This window comes from Capra hircus, chromosome 21 (assembly GCF_001704415.2).
Source record: "Capra hircus breed San Clemente chromosome 21, ASM170441v1, whole genome shotgun sequence".
Classification (NCBI taxonomy): domain Eukaryota; kingdom Metazoa; phylum Chordata; class Mammalia; order Artiodactyla; family Bovidae; genus Capra; species Capra hircus.
The window spans coordinates 45,255,266-45,269,887 of NC_030828.1; the positions used below are offsets into that span (position 1 = coordinate 45,255,266).

General features: G+C 35.8%; 1 protein-coding gene across 11 annotated transcripts in view; it reads right to left on the minus strand.

The window, feature by feature from the left end:
• Positions 1-14,622, minus strand: part of RALGAPA1 (Ral GTPase activating protein catalytic alpha subunit 1) — a 202,247-nt gene that overhangs the window by 63,874 nt on the left and 123,751 nt on the right. For all 11 annotated transcript variants that reach the window (XM_018066156.1, XM_018066157.1, XM_018066152.1 and 8 more), the window contains 4 exons: positions 12,296-12,364; positions 8,523-8,657; positions 7,952-8,135; positions 1,025-1,889 (listed from right to left, as the gene is read on the minus strand). In XM_018066156.1, the coding sequence (XP_017921645.1) occupies positions 1,025-1,889; positions 7,952-8,135; positions 8,523-8,657; positions 12,296-12,364 (1,253 nt within the window). The remainder of the gene's footprint in view (positions 1-1,024; positions 1,890-7,951; positions 8,136-8,522; positions 8,658-12,295; positions 12,365-14,622) is intronic.

A 14,622-nucleotide genomic window follows, 5' to 3' on the forward strand; every position in this document is an offset into this window, starting at 1 on the left:
GGCTTCCGTCTCTGGGGTCGCACAGAGTCGGACACAACTGAAGCGACTTAGCAGCAGCAGCAGGAGATGACAGTAGAGTCGTACACAGACTTCCTAAAACCTCTGGAGTTTCCTTTTAATTTTGTTCTAATAAGGTAACTTTTGGTGGTGTTCTCGTTAACCTCAGGATGGTGCCTCATCACCAGAAAGAGTAAGCCACCAGAAAGAGCAAGCTTGAAACTTTTAGCCCTGCCTCTGGGGAGAGAGAAGAACTAGAGAATTGAGTTAATAATCAATCATGCCTACACGGTAAGACCTCCATAAAAATAAAACAACGGGATTCAGGGAGCTTCCTGGTTGAACACATTCAATGTGCTGGGAGGGTGGCACACTCCACCTCCACAGGGACAGAATTTCCACACTTGGAATCCTTCCAGACTTTACTCCACATACGTCTTCATCTGGCTGCTCATCTATATCCTTTAATTGTCCCTTATAACAAACTGATAAACCTAAGTAAATGTTTTAAGAGTCATTATAATTAATTATCAAATCCAAGAAGGGGGTTGTGGGAACCCCTGATTTACCCAGACTTGCAATTGGTGTCTGAAGTAGAGGGCAATCTCATCAGTCTAAGCTCTTGTCTGTGGTAACTGCAGGTATTGTTGAAACTGCCTGGTGTGAGAAACTCACACATCTGGTGTCAGAAGTGTTGTAAGAAAACAGTTTTTCCTATTAGCTTACATGAAGGTTGGAAAAAAGATTTTTCTCAATTATTTGAGCTATGTGTTCTAAGTCAGATAGTTATACTAGTCATTATGAAAATGTTAGAGTTAGCTCATTAGATTCAATTATCTTCTTATTCCTCTGAAACCTGATTATAACTCTGTGGACTAAAAAAAGAAAGAAAATCTGCCTACTGGTCAAAGAACTAACTGGTAGGTAAAATTCAGTGAGGGAAAGAATGGAGACTAAAATGCTGATCATAAAATGATTAAGACTAATATTTCTTTTAAAAAAGGAAAAACCTGTCCTTTATCCTTACCTTTTGTCCCAGGAATTCATTCCCAATATACTAAGAAGCAATCTGCAATAATAAAATGCTGACTGAGGTTTCTGAGGTGTTGGTTCATCTTGTTCTGCAGCTTTCATGTTTAAGTCATTAAAGTGTTTCTCAACAAATTCTTTTTCCTCTGTATGCTGCTTAAGGATAGCATTAATAACATCATTCTCCTGTTTTTCAGAAATGCACACAGGCTGTGGAGCAGGAATATTAAGTGAGACTCCAGTTCTCTGTAAGCATTCAGGACTGGTTACACCTAAATACTGCAAAAGCTCATCAAGAACATCTTCTTCATCTCTGATTGTGTCCCAAGTTGGTACAGTTTCTCTAAAACTTCTTTTAAACTGGAGGGAAATCCCATCTTTAACTGTTATATCTTCTAAGCATTCATTAGATGCAGAAGGTTCTTCTGGCTTCTCTTGGTGAGTCAATGAAAGTACGAGAGATGTAGGTTCTGATAGACCACTTACAAGAGGTGGTCCATACAGGATGGCAGAATCCCATGAATATTTTCCAGAAAGATCACGTACTATAATTCTGACATTTGAATTGGCTGATGCAAGACCAGCAGATAAACCTCCTCCAGGTATACTCTCTTCAGCTCTGATCTGGATACAGGACACTAAGGTTGTATTGTTTAACACAAAAAACTGAATATTTGGACTCTCGAAGAGTTCAGGGGAAAGTTCAGTGCTTTCACTGTAATGATTGTCGTGATTCTCACACACCTGACTTGTTAACATAGCAGGACCACCGCTCATTGGATAGTGGCCCAAGTGATTCACCAGATGCGTAATAACAGTGCGGGCAGCTATGGAGATTAATCCTTGCTGCATTTGAGTTTTCACTAGGAATAAAGAAAAATATAAGTGAGTGAGAATACTGCTGCTTCCTAGAGAGTCATATAACAGTGAAACAGACAGCAAATAGGGATTCCATCACATTATCAAAATCACATTCAAATATTAGAGCAAATATTTCCAATATAGCATATGAACTACAAGAATGATGGCAAAGAAGAAAACTACTCAGATAAAGTTTTGTTAATTTTTATAAGAAAGCCCTTTTTGAAATTTTTGCTTATGGATTCTTTATTAATAATTTAAATTGAGGCCCTTAAATGTACATCATACCTTCAAAGAAGGTTCAAAATTGTTTTAAATCATGTGAAATAGCTTTGCTCCCAGATTAAAAAGTCAACAAAATCCAACTGATAAGTTTATCTTATCAGGAGATGCAGAGACATAGTTTGTAACATGCCTTGAATAGCATTTAACTGTGGCTTAGATGGATGATGTAAAAGTGTCACAGAAAAGTGATCTTTCAACTAAACTTCAGGAGTCAGGGTCAATTTAAACAGTGAGTCAGTGTGGCCTGTACATGCCAAGGAAACTTTAAAGGAAAAATATTTATGGCCTGCCTATTTCTCTAAGGCAGTAAACAGGTAAGGAGCACATCTATACGAGCAACTTAAAAAAAAAAAAAGGAAATGGTAAAAACAGAAAGCTCAAAGAATATAGCAATAAGAGGCCTGAAGAGGCAAGGTGCCTAATGTCAGGACCTGAAGGAAGAGGAAAAAGGAGGGGAGGGTGGAAGGAAGACGAAGAACACAGAAAGAGAGTAAAGGCAGAAAGAAAGAGAGGAAACTCAACTTTTAAAAGTTCACAAGGGAACTAAGTTGTACACTGTTGGCATGATTACTTAAAAAGAGGCAAGAGAGACAAATAGTGTCATATACTCCAGGCACTGACACCCCTCGGTACAGGCAAAGCATAAGCAACAAGTCAGCAGCTATGTTATTAATACCAATAACATCTTCTTCATTATTCCAAATATAAAAAAGAACAATTTTCTTTGGACTTTGTTGATTTGGAAATGTTACTGTCAAAATTTTAATCTTCTTCCATGATCAATCAAGTTTTATTACATATATGTATATATAAACATTCTTCAATTTACTTAAAAAGTTCCAATTTCATCGAGCTGTTTTTTGATTATAGTTACAGCTAGCTCTGAAAATGAGCTATTTTAACACTACATAACAAACTAAATGACTGATCTTAATTCAGTCCTACATTTTTAAGACTTACTATCGTAAAGCAAAAAGATATGCTACTAAATGATGAGGAACGGGTAATCTGAATCTAGTGCCTGCTTTTGCTTCTCTAATTATAACTCAGAATATAACGAGTATTCACACTGTAAGGGGCCTTGCAGATACACTAGCCAATACTTCTCATTTTGAACAAGAAGACAAATGGGTTCACAAGTTCAGGGATTTGCCACAGAAGGTATCACATTGGGGCAGTATTATTTTCATCTTTATCACAACTCAAATCTCTGTATTTTTCTCTTTTGTTAAATTGTCCTTTTCTTCTGGCAAATTACTTTTACATACGGAAACAACGCATTCAAATAAGTTTTTTCTGCGTACAGAGTCAAAAAAGGGTACTTAACATAAATTAATAAATGGCCAAGATCAACTGGAAAAACTCATTTAAACTAAACCATGAAAAAACAAACAAATAAACTAAGCCATGTTTTAAATAGTAATAGATAATTATGATTAAATTAAGTTTATGCAAGAAAATTTTTTTCCCCTTTCTTCCTTTTGAGTGACAAATAGGTGACTCATTTAGGCAGTGAATCTTTGCAGACATTTCTAAAGAAGCAAAAGAGTGTAATTTAATAAAAATGGACTACAGAAAAGAGAAGAATTTCTGACTTTGGCTTCTTCTGTGATCATGGACAAGTCACATAAAACTTCTTAAACTCCATTTTTCTCTAAGGATACCATGGAGTTTTTGGTAAAGATGAACTGAAAACTCACATACAAAGCCTGATATAACTGAAACAATACAAATCAATTTTGAGAGCACTGTAAGTCACAAAGGTTTTATGAGTTCCTTTTGCAAACTTGCCTATAACTAAACTGTAAGAATGAGCCAGTTCCTTCCCTAAAACTGAAATAACCTAAGTCTAGGTCCTGTCCATTCTATACATGCTCCCCTCAAGGAAAGAGACAGTGAGAATGCAGTTTAGTGAGCTTCTTCACACATGTCATAATTACTAACACCGAGAACATTTAACAAATGAACTTAGATTTCACAAGTTGGTAAAAGCATTTTCTTTCCTAAACTGCTTCTCTAATTCTAGGATATTTAAAAATATACGAGGATTAAAACCAAAAAAACCTCTCAACTTATTAATTTGGCAGTTAGGATTACTTAGATTTATTTTGAATCATTAGCTATTGAACATACATATCTTCTACATATCTACCTAGATATAAAAAACATGAAATTCTCTAATTTAGAAATTAAAAATGAAATTCTAAAATAACTAGCCTTGTGAGAAAATGCAAAATGAAGATATCAGTGCTTCTAATGCTTTGGGTAACTAACATTCATTTAAGTAAGTCTATTCAAGGTTGTCTTTTCAGATCGTCAGATTAAACAAACCCTACAAGCATTTGCAGCAAACCCATAATTACAGATTATTATGGCACACAAAAGCAGCAAGACATAAAAAGCTGCTGCAATTCACTGCACTATAACAGAACATGCAGAGGAAGTTAATTTTGGCAAATGCTTTAAATATTAGCTTTGCATAATATGTACAGGTGAAACTATAATTAAGACAGAATGAATCCTTTGGAGCCTTCTTTCACTCTGACCCTGCAAATGATGACTTTCTGCTAATAAGACTACTGCCATTTGACAAAAAGCCAACTTCACTATCTTGCTTCTTTAGTAAATTTAATAATTACAGCTACTCCTGCCAATAGTTTTCAAATCAGATTTGTTCAGTCCAATACTGAGCTTATTAGGGACACTGTGTGTTTAGAAACCTTTGGCCAAAAAAGTACTTGAAGATGATGATGCATGCCTTAGACAAGGCATGCATCAACAATTAGCCATTTTTGCCACATTAAAAAAAAACAAAAAACCCTCAGCATGTAGTCACTACAGACCACAGAATCACCTGCTGTTAGCTCACAGCTGTTCCTAAAAGGTTCTGCATTTATCTGGTCCTTAATATCTTTAAGAAAGTCCAAAGGGAATAACTTTAATACATTTAGAGAATAGTACCCCATGGAGTATTTGGTATCAATATAAAGCTCATCTGTTTAAAATCTTTACACCTTTCTTTTACAGTGACTGTTAACGGCACAGTAAATTTTACATGAAATACATTAAAACTTCCCTTTTAGTAAGTAAATATTAAGTAAACTATTTATTTCACTGTTTAAGAAATATACTATATTGCCCTGAACCAAGTTTTATTGTTTCACACCTTTAAAAATGCAAAAAGGAAAGAATATTTTCATTTAACTTTGTTTTTAAGTAAAATAAACACTGTATTATATTATGCCAAATCTAAAGAAATAAGTCATCTATATCAATTATTGTCTGAATTATTTTTATTACATTCCTAGTTCACTTGTACATATGTGTTCTAGACAAACTATTAGGTATTTGTGGTTGACTCAAAACCCAAGCCCTGTATTTCCTTGATATATAACTTTATACCTTCACTTGCATTTTATGTCATCAATCCATTACCACGGCCACATTCTGAATGTTTTAATCATTTATAACTATTCTACCTTTAAAAATCAAACTTTCCCTTAATAGTTTATACTCTAACCAAAACCTCCTAATCTACTGACTTTCCATTTCTGTTCTGTAGAGCCCTTGGAGAGGGCTCTTAGACATGAATGGGAAAGAAGTCTGCCGAATCTTCACTGTAGCTCTACTTTAAGAAGTTTTACAAAGTAGACTTCCTTGTGAAATTTATCTGAAGAGTGTCTGCTGCTTAAAAACTCATTTAATAAACCACTGTCCTAACATACTGATAAGCTCAGCAGTTCTCAACCTTGGCTGGATATTAATCACCTGCAACGTTTTAAAAGCCTGAGGAATCCCAGATCAATATATCAAAACCTCTATGGATGGAACCAGAATATCAGTATTTTAATATGCAGCCAAGGCTGAGGATCATTGCTCAAACTTCTTATCACCAACCACATCTACTTTCTGATTCATAGGATCACTTCTACTTTCTTCCAGCTTATTAGCTATTTCCTAACATCAGTTCAATCCTCACCAACCCTAGACTCTATAATTAAACCATATACCAATATTCTGAGAATCATCGTTCCCTTGTCTATCTGCCAGATTCAATTTACGGAATGTTGAGAGATGTAAACAAAACATTGTGGTTTCCCCTTTCTGTTGGGTCCTCAATACTTCTGTCAGTCCTCTTAACTTATTTCAATTTTCTTCATCTTTCTGATTTCAGAAGAAGAGCTAATATTAATACCTAAACTTTCTAGCTCTCAGGAACTTCACTCTGTTAATGAACCCCTTACAACTTTCTTTCTCAGCTTATAATTGAATTTAGCTCTTTTTAAAACTCCTTTAATGCTGAATAATCTTATCTGTTTTATCATTTTTCTTGACTTTTTTAAAGAGCACTTTTGACAAATGGCTCTACTTCCTTAAGTCCTGCTTGCTCTTTAACCCACAGCCATCCACTTCTGTCTTCTACTTCTCTGCTGAAACCAAAGTAGATGTATTTGTCAGTCTTTTTGTACTTAATATCTCTATCATTTAATACCTTTGGCCAGTCTTTCAAAAATCTTTTTCTTCTGTTTCTGAGAAACTACTCTTTCCTGATTTTCCTTCCTTTCTAACCTTTTCTTCTCAGAACACACACATCCGTGTAAATACATATTCCTAACAAAGACCTCTCTGCTAAGGTGGAGATCTGCATGTACAATCAACTGTCCCACTAAGTCACATGAATATCCAACAGGCGCTCCTAGTTAAACCATTTCTAATACTGCTCTCATTTCCCTCCCTAATTCTCTAAACTTTCTCATATTCTTGGTCTAGTTTGGGGAAGATATAACCAATTTAACCCTTTAGCAACTCTTGTCTCTCCTACTGCAAGCTCCCTAAAAATCAATCTAACATATTAGAGATCAAGCAAATCCCTTTCTCTGCAAAGGACAGTAAATTATCTTTGGTTTTATGGGCCATGCTCTCTCTGTCCAAACTACTCAACACTGCTATTACTACACAAAAGCAGCCATTATGATATTTAAATGAACAGCATGGATGTGTCTCAATAAAACTGTATTAGGTGGCAGGTGTGGGCCACAGTCTGCTGATTCCTAAAATACTACTCTCAAAGAGCTCTTAATACTAATTTTACCATGTATATCACCTCCTTAAAACCCTTCAATAATTGCAGGATTCCTCTGGGCTACCCCTGCATCTTTTTTTTATTTTTAATTGAAGGATAACTGCTTTACAATATGGTGTTGGTTTCTGCCATACATCGACATGAATCAGCATAGGTATACACATGTCCCCTCCCTGATGAACGTCCCTCCCACCTCCCACCCCTCTAGGTTGTCGAAGAACACTGGGTTTGAGTCCCCTGCATCATACTATACCCCTGCATCTTGGATGTACTTTTATTTTTATATGTAGTCATATCATAAGGTTACTTGTCTACATATTTCCTTATCTCAGATAGTAAACTCACTGAATATAAAAACTGTATGGTTAAAGAACTTAATCAGAAATAAAAACTATATGGTTAAAGAACTTAATCAGAATAAAGAACTTAATCAGAACTTAATCACAATATGGTTAAAGAACTTAATCAGTATCAGAATACCTATAAGTATAAAGGGAATGTCATCACGTATCATCTTAGTACTTGTGTATCTGAAGTTATTTCTTAAACTAAAAATGAACTTTAGTTATAATATACATGGCAAGGTAAACAATTATAAAGTAAGGCATACTTCCTTCCAGTATTTCTACGTAGGCCTCAAAGCATACTCTGGCAGAACCCAAGCAACAGTACTGTCCTGAAGAGAATTCATTTTACCTTCTGTTACTGGCTGGAGTTTAGAAGATCGTTCCGAATCAGGAGAGTGCAAAGGTTCAGGTTCTTTTAGGCTTTCCAAATGCATAAAAGGATCATAATCTACAGATGCCAAATCAGAAAGGCTTATTGGAAAATACCTCGGATTGCTAAAACACTGAGCTCCATAAACACACCCATGTAATACCTGCAAATACAGGGGAAAAAACATACCACATTTTCCTTTTCAGTGAAAATAAAGGTAAAAGGAGAAAACAACTGCTAATACAAGAACTTGACAAAATTTTTAAATATTTAAACACACCTCTTCAATCAAGGTAAAATTTTTCTTAAAAAGAATGAGCAATATTTAACTAATGATTCCCACACTCAACAAAGATTTCACTTTTTAACATTTTGCAATGAAACAGTCTTGTAAGAAGTACTTTTTAATTATCCACAGGTACTGTAAGATAAATCTATGTTCTTAGAAAATTGCTAGCTCTAAAACAATGAAAATGCAATACTAAGAAATGCTAATTCTTTAGGTTTCAAAAATCCTTGGTTACCAAATTAATGATAAAGCAAAGTTTACCTTATAAATGCAGTTAAGAACAGACTTTTCTATTTTATCATTTTCTGCTCCTGTAGCATGGACTGGTTGGAGCAGTGTCTTAAGAGGTAAGGCCATGATCCAGTCCAGAAGACACAGAAGTAAGGATACCACCAACTGAAACAACAAAACCCCACATTCTCAGTATAACCAGAAAACAGAACATTCAAACTTCAAACTATCTGTAAGTATAAAATATACACAGCAAATGAGCTTTCATCCATTCTCCCACTGTAAGCTTTTGTGAAGCGCGAGCGTAAATGAGAATGAGGAACTAGGTACAAGCCAGGTGATTTGGCACCTGTCCCTTGGGTGGCAGGCTTAAATGGTGGAGTGCTAGACGTATGGTCTAAACCCTTCTCTCCTCTGACAGGGTGTGAGTTGGGCATTTCCTCCTGATTGTATGGAGTTACGCTAGGAGTGGGGTTTATGACAAGTGCTACAGCCTTTCCTACCTATTTTTGATGTAGATATTTTCTCAGTCACTTGATGTGTAGAGGTCACTTGATTAGTTTCTGGATTTCTCTCAGAACTGTTCCACGTGTAGCTTTATTTTCCACAGGTCCAAGAGAGGAGGAAAACTCAGGAGCTCTAGGTCACTATCTTGGGACTCCCTCTCTGCCTATTCTTTAACTGTTACTCTTCAAGGTGTTATACTTTGCTAACCTATCTTACTCTTGAGCTTCTCCTTAAGTGATCACATATATTCCCAGTTTAATACAACTCATGTATTGACAATGCCAATAATTTTGTTTCCAGCCTCAAATTTACTACTTTAGTTATATAGATGGTGGTTTCTACCTGGGCATCACTCCTTACGTGCAACACACTAAAAACTGAAATTCATCTTTCTTCAAATATCCTGCCTTTTTCTTTATTCCTGATGCTAGTGATGGATGCCACTTTGTCAATATTTACCTTTATTCCTTTAGCTTTATTTCAGAACATGATAAATTCTCAAAGAGATTACTGTAATTAACAATTACTATATTATTCCTTTTGCACATTCTTAAGTGATCTCTCACAAATTTGGCATTTTGTTGCATATTAAAACCTTTCCAAAAAGTCACTTTCAAAAAAACAACTTTCTCAAAAGCCCAAATTTGTTAATGTAGAATTCTGACCCCTTTCTATGTCTAATGCCTAATTCCCCAACCTTGAATCATGCATTTCATGTCCTATAATATGGAAATAATTGCCTACTGCCTTCCCATAACATTATGTCTTCCCATAACATTAAAAGATGCTTGTTCCTTGGAAGAAAAGTTATAACAAACCTAGGCAGTGTATTAAAAAGCAGAGACATTACTTTGCCAACAAAGGTCCATTTAGTTAAAGCTATGGTTTTTCCAGTAGTCACGTATGGATGTGAGAGTTGGATCATGAAGAAGGCTGAACATCGAAGAATTGATGCTTTTGAACTGTGGTGTTGGGGAAGACTCCTGAGAGTCCCTTGGACTGCAAGGAGATCAAATCGGTCAATCCTAAAGGAAACTGACCCTGAATATTCATTGGAAGGACTGATGCTGAAGCTGAAGCTCCAATACCTTGGCCACCTGATGCAAAGAGCTGACTCATTAGAAAAGAGCCTGATGCTGGGGAAGATTGAAGGCAGGAGGAGAAGGGGATGACAGAGGATGAGATGGTTGGATGGCATCACCGAATCAATGAACATGGGTTGAGTGAACTCTGGGAGATAGTAAAGGACAGGGAAGCCTGGCGTGCTGCACTCCATGGGGTCACAAAGAGTTGGACATAACTGACTGACTAACAACAACTGTCTTCCCATAACACACCATGACACTGTACACATGATTTTACTCATGCTATTCCCTCCACTTGGAATAACTCTCTGACTCTACTTGTTTCCATTTATGTAGAAGACCCCATTCATCTTTAAGCAACTGTTCCCTTAAAACAAGTCCTCCTGCCTTGATAGTTAATTACTCCCTCCTCTACCTTGTATCATACACATTTTTCTACTTTTTACAGTAAGCACTTACTATACTGGATTGCTTCACTTGTCTCTCTAATCTTCAAAATCCAGGAGAGCAGGGACCATCTTATTTATGTCTGTTTAACTAGCTCCAAGCAGAATACCACAGACATATTTTGTGATTAATAAATATTTAGGGAATAAAGTAGGTGGGGAACAAAAACCTGGTAGCGGAGCTTTTTTTTTATGAATAGCTAGGCATTTGGAAGACAAGACGATAAAGAAGGAGGTGGCTAACTAGTGACCCAGATATAGTTCACAAATTGGATTTGGAATTCTTGACCATAGGTTAAGACACTAAAATGAAGGACTCCTGTCTAAAAATGGAGTAACAGGGTCTTTTAAAGATGAGGGAGAATGTATTTATCAATCATTAGATAATACAATCAAATAAGTTTTAAACTAAGTACAAAGAGGAAGAATAAAAAATTCTTAGGTAAACTCATGAAGTTAGTGATATGGAAGACAACAGGAAAGACCAAAAAATGTTAAAAAGCATCACTGACTCAATGGACATGAATTTGAGCAAACTCTGGGAGATAGTGAAAGACAGAGTAGCCTGGTGTGCTGCAGTATGTGGTCGAAAAGAGTCACACATGATTTAGCAACTAAACAACAAGCCTACACAAGAAAATAACTGAGAAGAGGTCCAGAAACATAATTATAACTGCAGAGTTCTGTAAACAATGGGCAGAATACATGAGATTTCAACACAATATGATTAAGAAATCCTAACATTGAGATTTGGAGAAGAGAATTCAAGATTGGGATGCGAAAATGAGAAGGAATAATTTTCAGAGAAAATTAACAGGATCTAGAGCAACACTGTCTGATAGAACTTTGTGCAGTGATGGAAATAGTATATATTTGCCCCTGTGTCTACTGAGCACTTGAAATGTGGCTGGTACAAACAAGGAATTAAAATTTTCATGTAAATGTTCAATTTAATTTTATTTAAAGTCACACATGCTAAGCAGCTACCATTTGGGCAGCCCATATCTAGAGTCCCTATAACAAGCTATGTGCAAAAAATTAACAGACATATGAACCAACAGCAAAGTGGAACCTATAGTCTTTAGGAAAAAGGTTCAATGGAAACAGACTCATCAATAATCCAGATATTGAATTTAGCAGCTAGAACTTTAATTACCTACATATGTTAAAAATCTATGAAAGAAAACAGAGATAACTGATGAAATAATGCAGAATTTCAGGAAAGACATGAAAACTATAAAGAGATATCAAATAGAAACTTTAGACTGATAAGTACAATATCTAAAATAATTAAAGGAATCTCATAATACATTTACTGAGGTAAATACAATCTTGTAGAACATTTTGATGGCCAAAGGGTATGCCTTCTCCAAAGTGTCATACCTTTATACAATATATGAACTCTCCTTATTGGAAATTTCTTTACTTCCTATCAGTAACAGTTATATTAAAATGCATGGCTTCCTTAAGAATGAATTCCTCACAATTAATAACTTTCAAGCATAAATAAGATCATAACAACTAAAAAAAAAAAAAAATGGACAGAACCCTCCCAAGTTCCTTACAAAAAGACTATCAAATGACCATGATTAACTTGAAATATGAACTAAAAATATAATTTAGTTATACTTAAATAATGGAAAGCTATATCTCATAATTAATGTAAGATTAATAGTGTCCCATATAAACATATATACTTTCACGGTTTAAAAATATATTTTACTAGATCATCATATTGTTAAATATAAAAACAAATTTAAATTACCCTCTTGTCCATTTCATAAGATGACGCTTCCGTACTTGGCAAAAGATGGGTAATAGTGGCTATTAGAATCTGTAAGAAATTAAAAAAAAAAGCTCAAAATATGTCAAACTAATGCTATATCTTAAAACAAACACTAATGCTAATAAAGTGATAGAAAATATACTGTTGAAAGTTTAAGCCAAAATATACTGTTATTTCAAAGTAATTTTTAATAGGTCAGTTTTTCAAGTATACTATCAAACATTTACAATCTTAATGTACAGAACCAAAGTTATATATGATCTCTTAACTATAAATGGTTTTCTTATAGATTCAATTCTTGAATCAATATGTATAAATATACAAGTAATATATGTTCTGACAGAAAAATCAGAAGATACAGATAAACAAAACGACATATAAAAACCATTGGTAATTTACTACTGAAGACATCTGCTTTAATCAACAAGTTAAGAAGGAATGTATCTTAACATAATAAACTCCATATAGGACAAGCCCAAAGCTAGCAACATATTTGAAGGTAAAAAGTCAATGTCCTTTCCTCTAAAGTTGGGAATAAGACAAGGATGCTCTTAACTGTCATTTCTATTCCACACAGAATGGGAAATCCTACCACACCAATAAGGCAAGAGAAAGAAATAAAAAGCATCCAAATCTGAAAGGAAGAAATAAAATTATTTCTATTTGTAGACGACATGATCCTATACCCAGGAAATCCTAAACATTCCACAGAAACAACCTATTAGATTAGAACTCGCAAGTGAATTCGGTAAAGTTGCAGGATGCAAAACTCAACACATAAAATCCAGTTGCATTTCTATACACCAACAATAAACTATCACAAAGAGAACTTAGTTTATAATAGCATCAAAGTCAATAAAATGCTTAGGAATAAATTTAACCAAGGAGGTGAAAGACCTATATACTGAAAATTAGAAAACACTAGTGAATGAAACTGAAGAAGACAAATAAATGGAAAGATATTCCATGCTATAGATTGGAAGAATTAACAGTTTAATTGCTCACACTACCCATAGTGATCTACAGATTCAGTGTAATACCTATCAAAATTCCAGTGGCATTTTTCTCAGAATTAGAGAGAACTATCCCAAAATATCATAAAATTTGAATAGACTTCCTCCCCCCCGCCCCACCACCACACACAAAACCAAAGAGCCAAAGCAATCTTGAGAAAAAAGAACAAAGCTTCACACTTCCTGATTTCAAGTTTTATTATAAAGCTAGAGCAATCAACGGAGAAGGCAATGGCACCCCACTCCAGTACTCTTGCCTGGAAAATTCCATGGACGGAGGAGCCTGGTAGGCTGCAGTCCACGGGGTCGCTAAGAGTCGGGCACGACTGAGGACTTCACTTTCACTTTTCACTTTCATGCACTGGAGAAGGAAATGGCAACCCACTCCAGTATTCTTGCCTGGAGAATCCCAGGGACAGAGGAGCCTAGTGGGCTGTTGTCTATGGGGTCGCACAGAGTCGGACACGACTGAAGCGACTTAGCAGCAGCAGCAGCAGAGCAATCAAAATATGGAACACGGGCATGGAACAACTGACGGGTTCAAAATTGGGAAAGGAGTACAGCAAGGCTGTATACTGTCATCCTGCTTATTTAAATTATATGCAGAGTACATCATGTGAGATTTTGGGCTGATGAGTCACAAGCTGGAATCAAGATTGACAGGAGAAATATCAACAACCTCAGATATGCATATGATACTATAATGGCCAGAAGTGAAGAGGAACTAACGAGTGTCTTGATGAAGGTGAAAGAGGAGAGTGAAAAAGCTTGCTTGAAGCTCAACATTCCAAAACCTAAGATCATGGCATCTGGTCCCATCACTTCATAGCAAACAGAAGGGGAAAAAAGTAGAATCAGTGAAAGACTTTATTTTCTTGGGCTCCAAAATCACTGTGGACAGTGACCACAGCCATGGAATTAAAAGATGCTTGTTCCTTGGAAGGAAAGCTATGACAAACCCAGGCAGCATATTATAAAGCACAGACATCACTTTGTCGACAAAAGTCCATACAATCAAAGTTATGGTTTTCCCAGTAGTCATGTACGGATGGAAGAGTTGGACCATGAAGAAGACTGAGCCCCGAAGAACTGATGCTTTGAATTGTGGTGCGGGCAAAGATTCTTGAGAGTCCCTTGGACTGCAAGGAGATAAAACCAGTCAATCCCAAAGGAAATCAACCCTGAAAACTCATTGGAAGGATTGATGCTGAAGCTGAAGCGCCAATACTCTGGCCACCTGATGGGAAGAGCCGACTCACTGGTAAAGACCCTGATGCTGGGGAAGACTGGAGG